The 12709-nt window shown below is 51.3% G+C and overlaps 3 protein-coding genes across 3 annotated transcripts; all 3 read right to left on the bottom strand.

Moving 5' to 3' along the window:
• Positions 1-1194: 1194 nt before the first annotated feature.
• Positions 1195-3960, bottom strand: EAH_00051340 (hypothetical protein, conserved; the record flags this gene model as incomplete). The annotated part of the gene is made up of 1 exon (XM_013391237.1): positions 1195-3960. One exon carries the CDS (start codon positions 3958-3960, stop codon positions 1195-1197), a length of 2766 nt encoding a protein of 921 aa, XP_013246691.1.
• A 119-nt stretch (positions 3961-4079) lies between these two features.
• On the bottom strand, positions 4080-7975 carry EAH_00051350 (hypothetical protein, conserved; the record flags this gene model as incomplete). Its single annotated transcript, XM_013391238.1, has 5 exons — positions 4080-4498; positions 4629-5902; positions 6064-6143; positions 6816-7499; positions 7952-7975. The coding sequence occupies 5 exons, from the start codon at positions 7973-7975 to the stop codon at positions 4080-4082; spliced, it is 2481 nt and encodes an 826-aa protein (XP_013246692.1).
• Positions 7976-9699: 1724 nt separating this feature from the next.
• On the bottom strand, positions 9700-12051 carry EAH_00051360 (hypothetical protein; the record flags this gene model as incomplete). The annotated part of the gene is made up of 4 exons (XM_013391239.1): positions 9700-9808; positions 10094-10299; positions 11462-11829; positions 12019-12051. Coding segments are annotated over 4 exons (716 nt in total), but the record flags the coding sequence as incomplete, so codon positions are not given.
• Between the last annotated feature and the right edge of the window lie 658 nt (positions 12052-12709).

Below are 12709 nucleotides of genomic sequence, written 5' to 3' on the forward strand. Positions count from 1 at the left end.
TATCCTCTTTTGAGACAGAAAACGGTCAGACCCTAAAACCATCAGGAAAGAAAACACAAAGTGTTGGGGTAGCCAAAGATCAAACCCAAATGAAAGGCTGAAGAAAAATATAAATGTTTCTAGTTGCCGTTCAGATGTAGGAGAATACAAAGGCGTGTAGAATACACAGATATTCAGTTTCAGTTTATAAGAACATAAATACAAAGACTTTCACTTTCAATTCATGAATAGAGGGAGAATGTGTTCTTGTTTTTGAATTGAAGCTGGACATTTTTTCGTAGTGTTTGTTCTACTTCTGCAACTCCAACTGGATCTCTCCGTAGTTTCCTTCTCCTTCTAGATCCAAACCAAAAATATTTGTATTTGCACTCTCCTTCCTATAAATTGAGTTTTCCATTTCTGGTTTGTATAGGGAGCAGGCGAAAAGAAGATAACGAGGGCAGCTTCATGAGCAGCGGCGCTGCTGGGCCTCAGCTCAGCAGTTGAGGCTTTAAATGCACTAGACCCCGATAAAAGAAAGGCTAGAAAGAAAAGAAAGACAAGAAGATTATTTGTATGCCTAGGGGGTTTCTAAGGGGTCTAAGACCGCAACGCCGCCCGAAATCTCCCCAGAACATTCTAGTCACAGGGCAGTGGGGTTGCTTGCCGCTCGCTGCGACTAGCTGCAGCTAGCTGCGACTCGCTACACCTAGCTACATCTAGCTGCATTTAAGTGTATAAAAAGCTAGCCAGCTACTCACTAAGTGGGTCAGCAACGCCCCTCTATAGCATAATAACTCCTGCATATGTTGTGGCAACGTCAGAAGAAGCTGCAGGGAATACAACTGTAGTAGGGATTGATTTTATTTAAAAGGAATATCAAATGGGCTCCGACTTTGGCGAAGCGATTCAAGTTTAGATTCGCCCCCCAACTCCGGTGTATCCCGAGGTGATATTCAATGAACTATTTACTGAACCCCCAAAAGCTGATAACCCCCCAACCTGAATCAGCGATCTCATTCAGTAGGAGGAGACGTGAGCTCTTTAGACAATACAATGAAGACAAATTGTAAAGAAACAGAAAGAACAAGCAACAACAGAGAAGAAATGCCTCTTTTCAAGATGTAGCAACAGCAGAGGGAAACTGTCGCCGTAGCAGAACCCAAAGCCACACACACAGCCAATGCGCAACTAGAAAACAGACTAAACAAACACTTATCTGGAGTTGCTGCGGCTGCGCGCTCCTCCCCTCTCGCTGATGCCCCGCTCTACTGCAGCACCGTATCTGGGGTCGTCTCTGGAGTCGTGTCTGTACTGCCCTTTGGGATCCCGTCTGGGATCGTCTCTGGGATCGTCTCTGGAATCATGTCTGTATTCCTCTTTTGACTCCCGCCTGGGATCGTCTCTGGGATCGTCTCTGGAATCGTGTCTGTACTCCTCTTTTGACTCCCGCCTGGGATCGTCCCTGGGATCGTCTCTGGAATCGTGTCTGTAGTCGTCTTTAGGATCGCGTCTGGGATCGTCTCTGGGATCGTGTCTGTAGTCGTCCTTAGGATCCCGTCTGGATTCGTATCTGCGGTCATCTCTGGGATCGCGTCTGGGATCGTCTCTGGGATCGTATCCCGGGGAGGCCCCGACGCGGTTGCCCCTGCTGCTGCTGCGCCTCCACCCTCGGGAGTCTCTGTAGCGGCCTCCTCCCCCACGCCAGCGGTAACTGTCTCCTTCTTGCCTTCCTCCTGGGGCCCTTTGGGGGCCCCTCCACTGCCCCTCTGTCTCTCTGCGGTCGTCGGGCCTCCAGCGCCTGGGGGCCCAGTAGTGGCTGTGCCCCCCTCCTCTGTCTCTGCCTTCATCTCTGTCTCCGTAGCAGTGATGGCGGTGCTTCAAGTCTCTGTCTCTTTCCCTGTAGTCCCTGTAGTTGTCTCTGCTTCTGTCTCTCGCGCCGTACATATCTCTGTCTCTGTATCTATACGCATCTCTGTCTCTGTCTCCCTCTCTATAATCGTCTCTGTCTCTGTCTCTGTCTCTATAGAGACTTCTTCTGTCTCTGTCTCCCTCTCTGTCTTTCTCTCTGTCTCTCGTTCTATAGGGGCTCCGCCCCCTAGAATCCCTTAATGAAGGAGACAACGAACGACTCATCTCCCCACGCCGTCGTCTGTAGGCTTCGTTGCTGCTGCGACGGCTGATGCTGATGCTGCTGCTGCTGTCTCTTCTTCTTCCGTCTCTGGGTCTGCTGCCGCTCCTGCTGCTGCTGCGCGTCCTCGGGCGCCGCTGCTGCTGCTGCGCTCCTGCTGCAGCTGTCTCCTCCTCCCCGTTCATCCGCGACCCCTTGCCTGTCTCCTTTCCAAAGCCTCGCCTCCTGAACATGTTGCTGCTGCTGTCTCCGCCGCCGCTGCACTGAGACCCCTCCTCCCCTCTATCTGCTGCTGCTGCTGCTCGCTCCTCCCTCTCTCTCCGGCTCTGCAGGGGGGTCCCCACAGGGGCAGCAGGAGATGCTGAAGAGCTGTCTGAGCCCCTACGGCTCCTCCCACGGGTCTCCTCATCCGCAGCAGCAGCAACAGCAGCCGCACCGGGCTGTGCGTTGCGCCAGATGGGGGATGGAGACGCATCGCCGTTCGGATCTGCTTCTCCCTCGCGCCCCTCAGCACCCTGAGCAGCACCAGCAGCAGCTGCTGCTGCTGCTGGGGCCGATGCTGCATCACCGACCGCTGTCTCCTCTGGTGCTGTCACTCGTATGGCCTTGGGGAGGCCCAAGCGTCTCTCGTGTCTCTCTTTTGCTGCTGCTTCTGCTGTCTTGTTTTCTTCGTCTCCATCAGCCACTGCCTCCGCAGCAGCAGCAGCAGGAGCAGCGGGCTTCTCGGGTGTTGTGAGAGAGGGGGACTGCTCCATTTCTTGCTGCTGTTGCTGCTGATCATTGCTGTCGTTGGCAGCGGCAGCGGCAGCAGCAGCTGCTGCAGCACCTGGTGTCTCTCCCGCTGCCAGCAGGTAGGCTTCCGCGAGGGCTGCAGCAGACGACTCGTCGGCGCCCCCCTGAGAAGCAGCAGACCGCTGCTGCTGCCGCTGCTGCATCAGCTGCTGCTGGGCACTCTTCGACAGTACAATTCTTATCTTCGGTTTCGCCTCCAACAATCCCAAATACTTCTCTGCTGCTCTCCCGCTGTCTCCGGGGCCCCCAGGGGCCCCCTGAGCATCTTGGGGGCCCCCCTTAGGCCCCAACCCCTCTCCGGGAGCCCGCAAGAAGGGCAGCGCAGTCTCAGTTTTCACGCCGTCTCCTGCTGCTGCAGCTGCTGTTTCGGCTGCTGCGGTCGGCTGCTGCTCGGCTGCAGCAGCAACTTGCGTTGTTGCTGCAGCATCTGTTGTTGCTGCTGCTGCCTGCTGGCTTACGCCTGGGGCAGCTGCACCTGCGGGTGCAGCGACGCCCCAGCGGCTCCTCCACTTCGATACGCGTCCCTCTGGCTTCGCAGCAGCAGCAGCAGCGGTGGCGCTGCTGCTGCCGTTCCCCACACCACTGGCAGCAGCAGTATCAGCAGCAGCAGGCTCACCTCCTGAATGCCCTCCTGCTGAGACCTGCTCTTGCTGCTTCTGCTGCTGCTGCTGCTGCTGCTCCGCAAGAGCCGCCTTAACGGAAACGTCAACACAACCACCCTGCATCCCTGCTCCGCTGCTGTTACGTCGGCTGTGCGCCGAACGCTCAGCAACAGCAGCAGCAGCAGCAGCACTTGCTGTTGCTGCTGCATTGCTGCAGCTGTGACGCTTCCTACTGGGGCTTCGGCTGTCTCCTTGCCCGCAGCTGCCCCGTCTCTTCCTGTTTCTCCTGCTGCTGCTGCTTCTGCTTCTGCTGCTGCGCTTTAACGCTGCTACATCCGCTGCTCCGCGCATTTGCTGCTCCCTCCGGTCTGCTGCGGGAGAAGGCCTTCTGGCTGCTGCAGCAGGAGCAGCAGCAGCAGCTTCCCGATCTCCTCGGCGCTGCACTCTGCCCCTCATACTGCTTAAGCTGCTGTGACGACTCCTACCAGAAGGGCTTCGGGGGCGTCTCTCCTCAGATCCCATCCCCCGATCTCGGGATCCGATCCCACGATCCCGGGATCCACCCTCACGATCCCTCAATCCGATCCCACGATCCCGCGATCCACCCTCACGGTCTCGCGATCCGATCCTACGATCCCGGGATCCGATCCCACGATCCCGCAATCCAAGCTCACGATCTTTGGATACGCTCCCACGATCTCGGGGTACGACCCCACGATCCCGGGATCCGATCCCACGATCCCGAGGTTGGACTTCACGATCTCGAGATCCGATCCTCCGATCTCGGGAACCGATCCCACGTTCCCGAGATCCGATCCCAGGGCGCCGTGAGTCTGGGCTAATTGTGGGGCGGCGGCGCCGGCAGCTGGTGCTTCGCTGCCTACTGTCTTGGCTGCTGCGCCTTTGCTGCCTTCTGCTGCTGCTTCTGCTTCTGCTTCTGCTTCTGCTGCAGCTGCGCCTCCCGCAGCTGCGCCTCCCGCGTCTGCTGCTGCGTCTGGGTGAGGGGCTTCGCTTGAAGCTGTCTCTCTGGTTTGCTGTATCTCTTGTAATGCCTCTCCCTCCCCTCTCCCTATCAACACTGCCGCTGCGGGGGCCCCTTACTGCACTGAAGCTCTTCCCGTCACCCTCTACCTCACGCCTGGGGCTGCTGCGGATGTTCCGGGGGCTCACGCTCCTGCTGCAGGGGCCCCTAGGGCCCCTAGGGCCCCCCCTCCTCCCCTTCCCTCCTTCGGGGGAAGCTACGGAGGGGCCCCTTGACGGGGCTCTCGGGGGGCCCCTGGCTGAGGGGCTTCTGAGGGGGCCCTTGGAAGAGGGGCTCCTCGGAGAGCCCTTTGGTGAGAGGCTCCTGGATGGAGGGGGCCTCAGGGGGCCCCTCGGAGAGCCCTTAGGTGAGGGGCTCCTGGGTGGGGGGGGCCTCAGGGGGCCCCTCGGAGAGCCCTTAGGTGAGGGGCTCCTGGATGATGGGCCCCTCAGAAGGCCCCTGGGAGAGCCCTTAGGTGAGGGGCCCCTGGATGAGGAGCCCCTCAGGGGGCCCCTGGGTGAGGGGCCCCTCAGGGGCCCCCTGGGAGAGCCCTTAGGCGAAGGGCCCCTGGGTGAGGGGCCCCTCTGAGGGCCCCTGGGAGAGCCCTTGGGTGAGGGGCCCCTGTGTGAGGGGCCCCTAGAGGAGAGGCTTCTGGAGGCCCTGTCTCGGTGAAGGGTTCTACGTGTCTTGGTAGCAGGCGAAGGGGGCCCCTCGTCTCCTTCTCTGTGAAGGCTGTTTGTTTGTCGCTTGCAGCCGCTGTTGGGGGCCCCCTGATTCGCGCTGCGGCTTCTGCTGCTGCGTCGACGGGGTGAGCAGCGAGGGCTACGGATGTTAAGACTTCTGCTGCTGGAGCCTCTACGGGGGCCCCCCGCCCTCCCTGTGGGGCCCCCTCTGCTGCAGCTCCGCTCTGCAGCACTTCTGCTTCTGCCGCTGACGCTGCTGCTGCGCCTGCGGGTGTTAGGGCCCCCCAGTTGCTGTCTACCTCGATCCTTCCTGCTGCTGCGGCTGCTGCTGCGATATCGGCTGCTGCTGCGGCTGCTGCTGCTGCGGCGGATGGGCCCCCGTCGAGGTGTAGGGCTGCGGGGCCCCTCTCGCGTCCACCTCCTGTCTCTGCTCCCTACAGGGCTGCATGCATCTCTGTTGTAGGGGGCCCCCCGGGGGCCCCCACCCCTTCTGCTACCCCTGACCTCACTGGGGCTGCGGCTGCTACCATAGGGGCCCCTCCTTCCCCAGTTGTCTCTATACATATCCGGGCCCTGTCTCCATCCAAACGGAGGTCTTCGGGGGCCCCCCCGGGGGGCCCCCTCCAGCACTAAGCGGATACGCCGGCCGCTGTAGAGGGTACCGTCGAGACATCTCACTGCTGTCCTTGCATCTCTGCAAAAAGAAAAAGAAATAAACAAAAAAGATATAGAGCCAGATGCAGCACATATATATATACCGCTATATATATATATATATATGCATGATGGATACACCTGCATGTATACCTGAGGTGTACGTACACCCGAATTTGCATGCAGCGATATTTGTTTTACCTCCAATCGCAAAATTCAGCCGTCGCCTCTGTCGAACTTCGAAGACGATCTAAACTCGGCAAAGCAGCAAGACGCCCATACTGCAGCAGCAGCAACAGCAGCAGCAGCAGCAGCAGAATGCATGTATGCATGCACTTGCCTCGAAACAGCGCCGCATGCAAGCACTTTGTGCGGGCTGCGGAGTGTACAGACACCTCAAATAAATAAATAAATCGATAGACGTCTTGAAACAAAAAAGAAGACAAACAAAAACAAAGAGAGACGGAGACACAAGGAGGCAAACAAAAACAAAAAAAGATAAACAGAGACAGAGGGGGAGACACCGATAAAAGGAGACAGAGACAGAAAGAGACAAACGGAGACAAAGACAGAGACAGAAAGAGACAGCGACAAAGACAGAGACAGAAAGACAAACAAAGACAAAGACAGAGACAGAAAGAGACAAACAAAGACAAAGACAGAGAGGCAAACAAAGACAGAGACAGCAAGAGACGCAAACACAGAGAAACAGACAGAGAGGGAGACAGACAAAAGCAAACAAAAACAAAGACAGAGACAAAGACAAAGACAAAGACAAAGACAGAGACAGGCAAACACAGGAGACAGTGCCAGCAGCAACTAAACCTCTTCACTGGCTATTTGTTTGTTTTCTTCTATTCTAAGTTCTTTGTCTCTAGGTCTACCCTCCATCTATTTATTTATTTATATATATATTTATTTATTTATTTAATCTTTAGTGCTGCTGCCCTCACCGCATCGAGCAAAGCCTCCGCTTCTCGAAAGGAAATGTCTTTGGGCAGGTTGGCGACGAATACGCAGTGCGGCTCTCTGTCTCTGTCTCTGTCTCTGTCTCTGTCCCTGTCTCTGTCCCTATCTCTTTCTCTGTCTCTGTATCTTTCTCTGTCTCCGTCTCTGTCTCTTGATTCTCTGTCTCTGTCTCTGTCTCCCTCACTGTCTCTGTCTCTGTCTCTTTGTCTTTCTCTCTGTCTGTCTCTGTCTCTGTCTCTGTCCCTTGACTCTCTGTCTCTGTCTCTATCTACTGATTCTCTATTTCTGTCTCTGTCTCTGCCTCCATCTCTGTCTCTATCTATTGACTCCCTATCTCTGTCTCTCTCTCTGTCTCTCTCTCTGTCTCTGTCTCTATCCCTGTCTCTATCTCTGTCTCTGTCTCTGTTCTTAACTCCTTCAACTTCGTTGTCTCTGCTGCGGCTGTGCAGGGAGCTGCTGCGGGGGCGGCGCTGCGGCCCCCGCGGTGAGGGAGAGGCCGACGCCATGAGGCCCTCTGCTGCTGCTGCTGCTGCTGCTTCTGCTGCTGTTGCTTGGGGTTGGTTTGGTGCTGTTGCTGCTGCTGCTGCTGCTGTTGCTGCTGCTGCTGCTGCTGCTGCTGTCGACCAACCCCCTTCCCGGTCCCTTGATGCCTGTGAATTCACTGTCTGCTGAGATAAGCAAGTTTAAGAAACTAGAGAAGAAGAGAAAAAGAAAAGAAAAGGAAGCAGCACAATTCTTTAGATATACGCAGAGAGCTGTGCATGCAACAGACTGCAGCAGCAGCAGCCATCGGCCGCTGCTGCATGTGGGGCGTCTGCAGGTGTAAGGAGGTTAGAGAAGGCTTTGCTGCTCCCTTTATGAATTCTTTTGCAATTAAAAAGATTAAAACAACTAAAATATTCAAACAAATATAAAAACAAAGGAAGAATTCAACCACAACGAAGCCCTACAGCCCCGAGTGCCTCTTTGCTGCTCTCCCAGGGGCTCCGCCGCTGCAGCGTAGCGGCTTGCAGCCTTTATAAGGAGAAATTGGGGTGTATATACACCTCAATATTAATTTTAATATATATATTTAAAGGATATTAATTTTCAAACTCAACAATCTGAGGTGTATAGACACCTCAATCTGTGCTATACCAGCCATATTCTTCTATAGCAGCAGATGCCGCTGTACTAGATAAGTGCATGCGCAGGTGTATGCGGGGTCTATGTACACAAAAAGAAATATTCTTTATTTATTTTAATTAATTGCAGTATTATTGCTTTCACAGAAAGGGAAATTAAACTATCTTTGCTCGTTTTGCTGCTGTTTATTGGGGTAGGAGAGGCTGCTACGTGTATAACCAGCATAGAAATAGAAGATGCTGTAATGATGTTGAAGTGCTTTAAACAATAAATTATTATTATTAAATAATATACTAATGTTACATTATATTTTTACTCAAATATTCAATATATAGTCTACTTTGAAGCCATATTATTGCCTTTCCGACTGCCGACATAACTACGACGAATGTACATACAGTTGTCCGGGGCCGCAGCAACACACCTTATTGCTGCAACACATGCTGCAGCAGCACCCATTATTGCTGCAGTATGTGCTGCAGCAGCACACCTAATTGCTGCAATTAGGTCTGCTGCAGCAGCACACCTAATTGCTGCAGTATGTTCTGCAGCAGCACCCATTATTGCTGCAGTTTGTGCTGCAGCAGCACACCTTATTGCTGCAGTTTGTGCTGCAGCAAGACGAAAACCCCACATGCAGCACTGCCTCTGCTGCATGCGCTGTCTTTGAGGAGAAGTGCTGCTATCTATCTATCTGTCGCTTTCAGTAGCCAGCCTACAAAAATATGCAGCAATATAAATGCATATCCACCGCCAGACAGTTATATAGTCGTTCTAGTTTGCTTCTGCTGCTGCGGTAGCTGGATACGTAGCTGGCTAGCTAGCTTGCTAGCTAGCCAGCTGGCGTAGCAGGTAGCTAGCTGGGTGGCTAGCCAGTGGGTTATTGCCCCTCAGTGTGTTTGTGCATTCGGGTGGTGCCCATACACCGCAGCGCAGCGCATGCACTGAGGTGTATAGGCTTTAACAGCAGCAGTCAGCTGCAACGCCTATCAGCCTCTTCTTTACCTCAATCATAAATAAAGTAAATACACCGCACGTGCTGCTAAACCAAACAACACTAGAAAAGGACAGATGAAGAAAACAAAAACAAAATAACAAATTCAGCGCAACCAAACAAAGCAAAGAATAACAAAATCGCTGCAAGAGGCCCTAAATGCCCTGAAGGGGCCCCCCCTTGTGGGGCCCCTCTATGAGGAGTACCTGAGAGCCCTTCCACGAGGGGCCCCCTCTGGGGGGCCCTAAATTTCCTGTAAGAAGGCCCCTAATGGCCCCTTTAGGGTGGCCCTTAAGGGCCCCTCCAAGAGGGGCCCCCTCTAGGGGCCCCTGAAGCCCCTTGACGGAGGCCCCTAGGGGCCCCTGTAGGAGGGCCCCTGTAGGGGCCCCCCTAGGGGCCCCTCCACGAGGAGCCCTTAATGGGGTCCATAAATCCCCTGGATGGGGGCCTCTAAGGTATCCTGTGGGGCAACCCTTAAGGGCCCCTATGGGGGGCCCCTAAGGGCCCCTGTAAGGCAACCCCTAAGGGCCCCTATTGGGGGGCCCATAAGGGCCCCTGTAGGGGGGCCCCAAAGAGGGATTAATTTCGCCTTGAGGCCCCTTAAACTGCGTGTGGGGTATAGGGAAGCCCTGGATATGTACAGTACAGCCTTAGGCCATAGGGGGCCCCCTGAGCACCCCCTAGAGGGCCCTTTAGGGGGGCCCCTCCCTACTGTCTGTTAGCAATTGAAGGGGGGCCCCTGTAGAAGACTAAGATGAAGATGAAGAGAAGTGCATGTCGCTGAGTTTACTTAGAAGGAGTTTGCGCTCGGAGAGAAGAAATCTTCTCCTCGAATCCTCAGCAGCAGACAGACCCCGTCTGTAACAAAACAAAATGCATGCACACGCAGTGTACGTACAGATACCGCAATATATATATATATATATAAAGATATATGTATACATATACAATATGCATATGTATATGTATTATATATATTATATATATTACATATATTATATATATAAGCAGATGTACCTATGCATACATATAGAAATAAGTATGTGTGTATATATAATATACATAAGAATGAATAAAAACAAAAGAGAGAAAGGAGAGCAGGAGACAGCAAGGAGACTCTAAGGGCCTCTGCATGCAGCTAACCTGGCTGCGAGTGCATGCAAGTCTTGTAAAACTCTCTCAATAGCAGCAACACGCAGAGACAAAGCCTCCTCCTCGCTCCCTTCGTCTTCCTCCTCTTCCTGCTGCTGCTGCTGCTGCTGCTGCTGCTGTTGCTGCTGATGATGCAGAGGCGAGGCGAGAGACTGCTGCATGCGCTGCAGTGTGGGTATTGCCCACGCCGTCGGCCGCTGAACGCGCAGCAGCAGCAGCAGCAGCAGCAGCAGCAGCAGCAGCAGCAAAGCAGCATAGCAGCAGCAGCAACAGCAGCAAAATGATGTGTTAGCGAGAGAAGCTAGAGTCTGTACATGTGAGGAGAGGCGGAGAACAGCAAAAGGAGACAGAGGAGACGAAATAAACAAAAAAAAGAAAATAAAAATGAAGAGGCCGACAGAAGAAAAAAAAAGACGAGACAAGAGACAAACATACAGAGAGAAAAGAAGAAGAAAGCAGAGAAAAAGATATATATATATATACATATATAGAGAGATATATAGATGTAGATATATATATATATATATATATATATATACAGATATAGATATACATATACATATATACATGAACATAGATATAGATATAGATATATAGATATAGATATAGATATAGATATATAGATATAGATATAGATATAGATATAGATATAGATATAGATATAGATATAGATATAGATATAGATATACAGATATAGATATAAAGATAGAAGAAACAGACAAAAGAAACAAATGAAGGAGGAGACACTGGAGACGGAGACAGAAAGAATTAGAAAAAGAAATAAAAAAGCAGAATGCGATAAAGATGCAGAAAAGAGACAGAGAAGATTTAACGAAGAAAACGAAGAAGAATATATAATAAAAATAAAAATAAAAATAAAAATAAAAATAAAAATAAAAAGAAAAAGAGATAAGAGACAAAGCCAGAAGATAAAACAAACAACAAAAAAGAAAGAAGGAGACAGAAGGAGAAAAGAAAACAGCAAAAGGAGACAAAACAATAAAAAAGAAAAACAAACAAAACAAAATAAAAAAGATATACGAAATAAGCAGAGGCAAATATATATAATAAACAAACTAAAACAAAAGAAACAGCTGAACAGACAGCAGAGACAGAGGAGACAACATAGAAAGAAGAGACAGCAAAGAAAGAGAAGAGTTAATATATAAAAAAGAAAGAAGAGACAGAAGAAAAAAGGAGAACGAAGAGACAAACAACAAATAGGAGACAGATTATATAAAAAGAAAGAAGAAGCAAAAGAAAGAAGAGACAGAAGAAAAAAAGAAAGAAGAGACAAAAGATAAAGGAGACAGAAGATAAAAGAAGAAAGAGACAGAAGATAAATGAAGCAGCACCCACTGCTCTTTTGTTTGCTTCCCTCAGCAGCCGCAGCACTCTTTCTGCTGCTGTTTCTCCAGGCAGAGACAGCGGAGAAGAGACAAATAAATCTCTACCCTGTTCCTGCTGCTGCTGCTGCTGTTGCTGCTGCTCTTGTTGCTGCTCTAGCTGGCCCTGCTGCTGTTCCTGTTTCTCCCCCTGTTGCTGCTGCTCCTGCTGCTGTTGCTGCTGCTGCTCCTGCTGCTGCTGCTGTTGAAAAGCAGCAGCTTCTTCTGGGTGTGTCTCCTCGTGTAAGAGAAGGGCCTCTAGCAGCTCTCCGACTTCCTGCAGCGCAGCAGTGAGGTGTACGTACACCGCAGCAAGCAGCAGATAATCTGCTGCAGCAGCAACTGGATTGCAGCAGCCATAGCAGGAAATGCAGCAGCAGCAGTAGCAGCAGCAGCAGTAAACACAGTTAGCAGAAGCAAATGCAGCAGCAAATATTCAGCGCCCCCAAGAAAAGAGAAATAGAGAGAGAAATGCAGCAGAAATAAAAATATAAAAAACAAAAAGGAGACAGAAAGAAAGAGACAGCCAACCTGCAGCGAACAACCAGACGTCCGTCTCTCCTCCTGCGATAAACATACACACCCACACAAAACATCAAACTGCTGCTGCTGCTGCTGCTGTTGCTGCTCCACTTGCTGCTGCTAGGCTAGCTGCCTTCGCTTGTGCTGCTGTTTCTGCTGCTGCTGCTGCTGCTGCTGGTGATGCTTCACTTGTTGGTGCCAGGCTAGCTGTCTGTGCTTTTGCTGCTGCTGCTGATGCTGCTTTTTTTTTGCTGCTGCTGCTGCTGCTGCTGTTGCTGCTGCTGCTGCTGCTGTATCTTACAACGGCTCTGCCTCGGCCCCTGCGGACGAAGTCTGCGCAAATTTTACTTTTGGTGTTAAACCCAAGCTGAAAATAAAAAAAAATAAAAAAGAAAAAGAAATATAATAATGAGACAGCAAAAATAAAGAAAGGAGAAGATATAGAATAAAGAGACAGATAAAAAGAAAAGACAGAGAGACAACTCGCATGAGACAGAGAGAAGAAAGAGAGACGGGCGACATAAAGAAAATAAAAAAATAAACAAAAACAAACAAAGAAAATAAACATAAAAAGAAAAAGAAGACAGAGATAAAGAAAGAAAGAGAAAGAGAAGAAAGAGACAGAGAAACAAAGACAGAGACAGAGACAGAGACAGACAAACAAAAAGAAGAGACAGAGACAGAGACAGACAAACAAAAA

Source organism: Eimeria acervulina, genomic scaffold (assembly GCF_000499425.1).
Source record: "Eimeria acervulina Houghton genomic scaffold, Eah_scaff883, whole genome shotgun sequence".
Taxonomy (NCBI): Eukaryota; Apicomplexa; class Conoidasida; order Eucoccidiorida; family Eimeriidae; genus Eimeria; species Eimeria acervulina.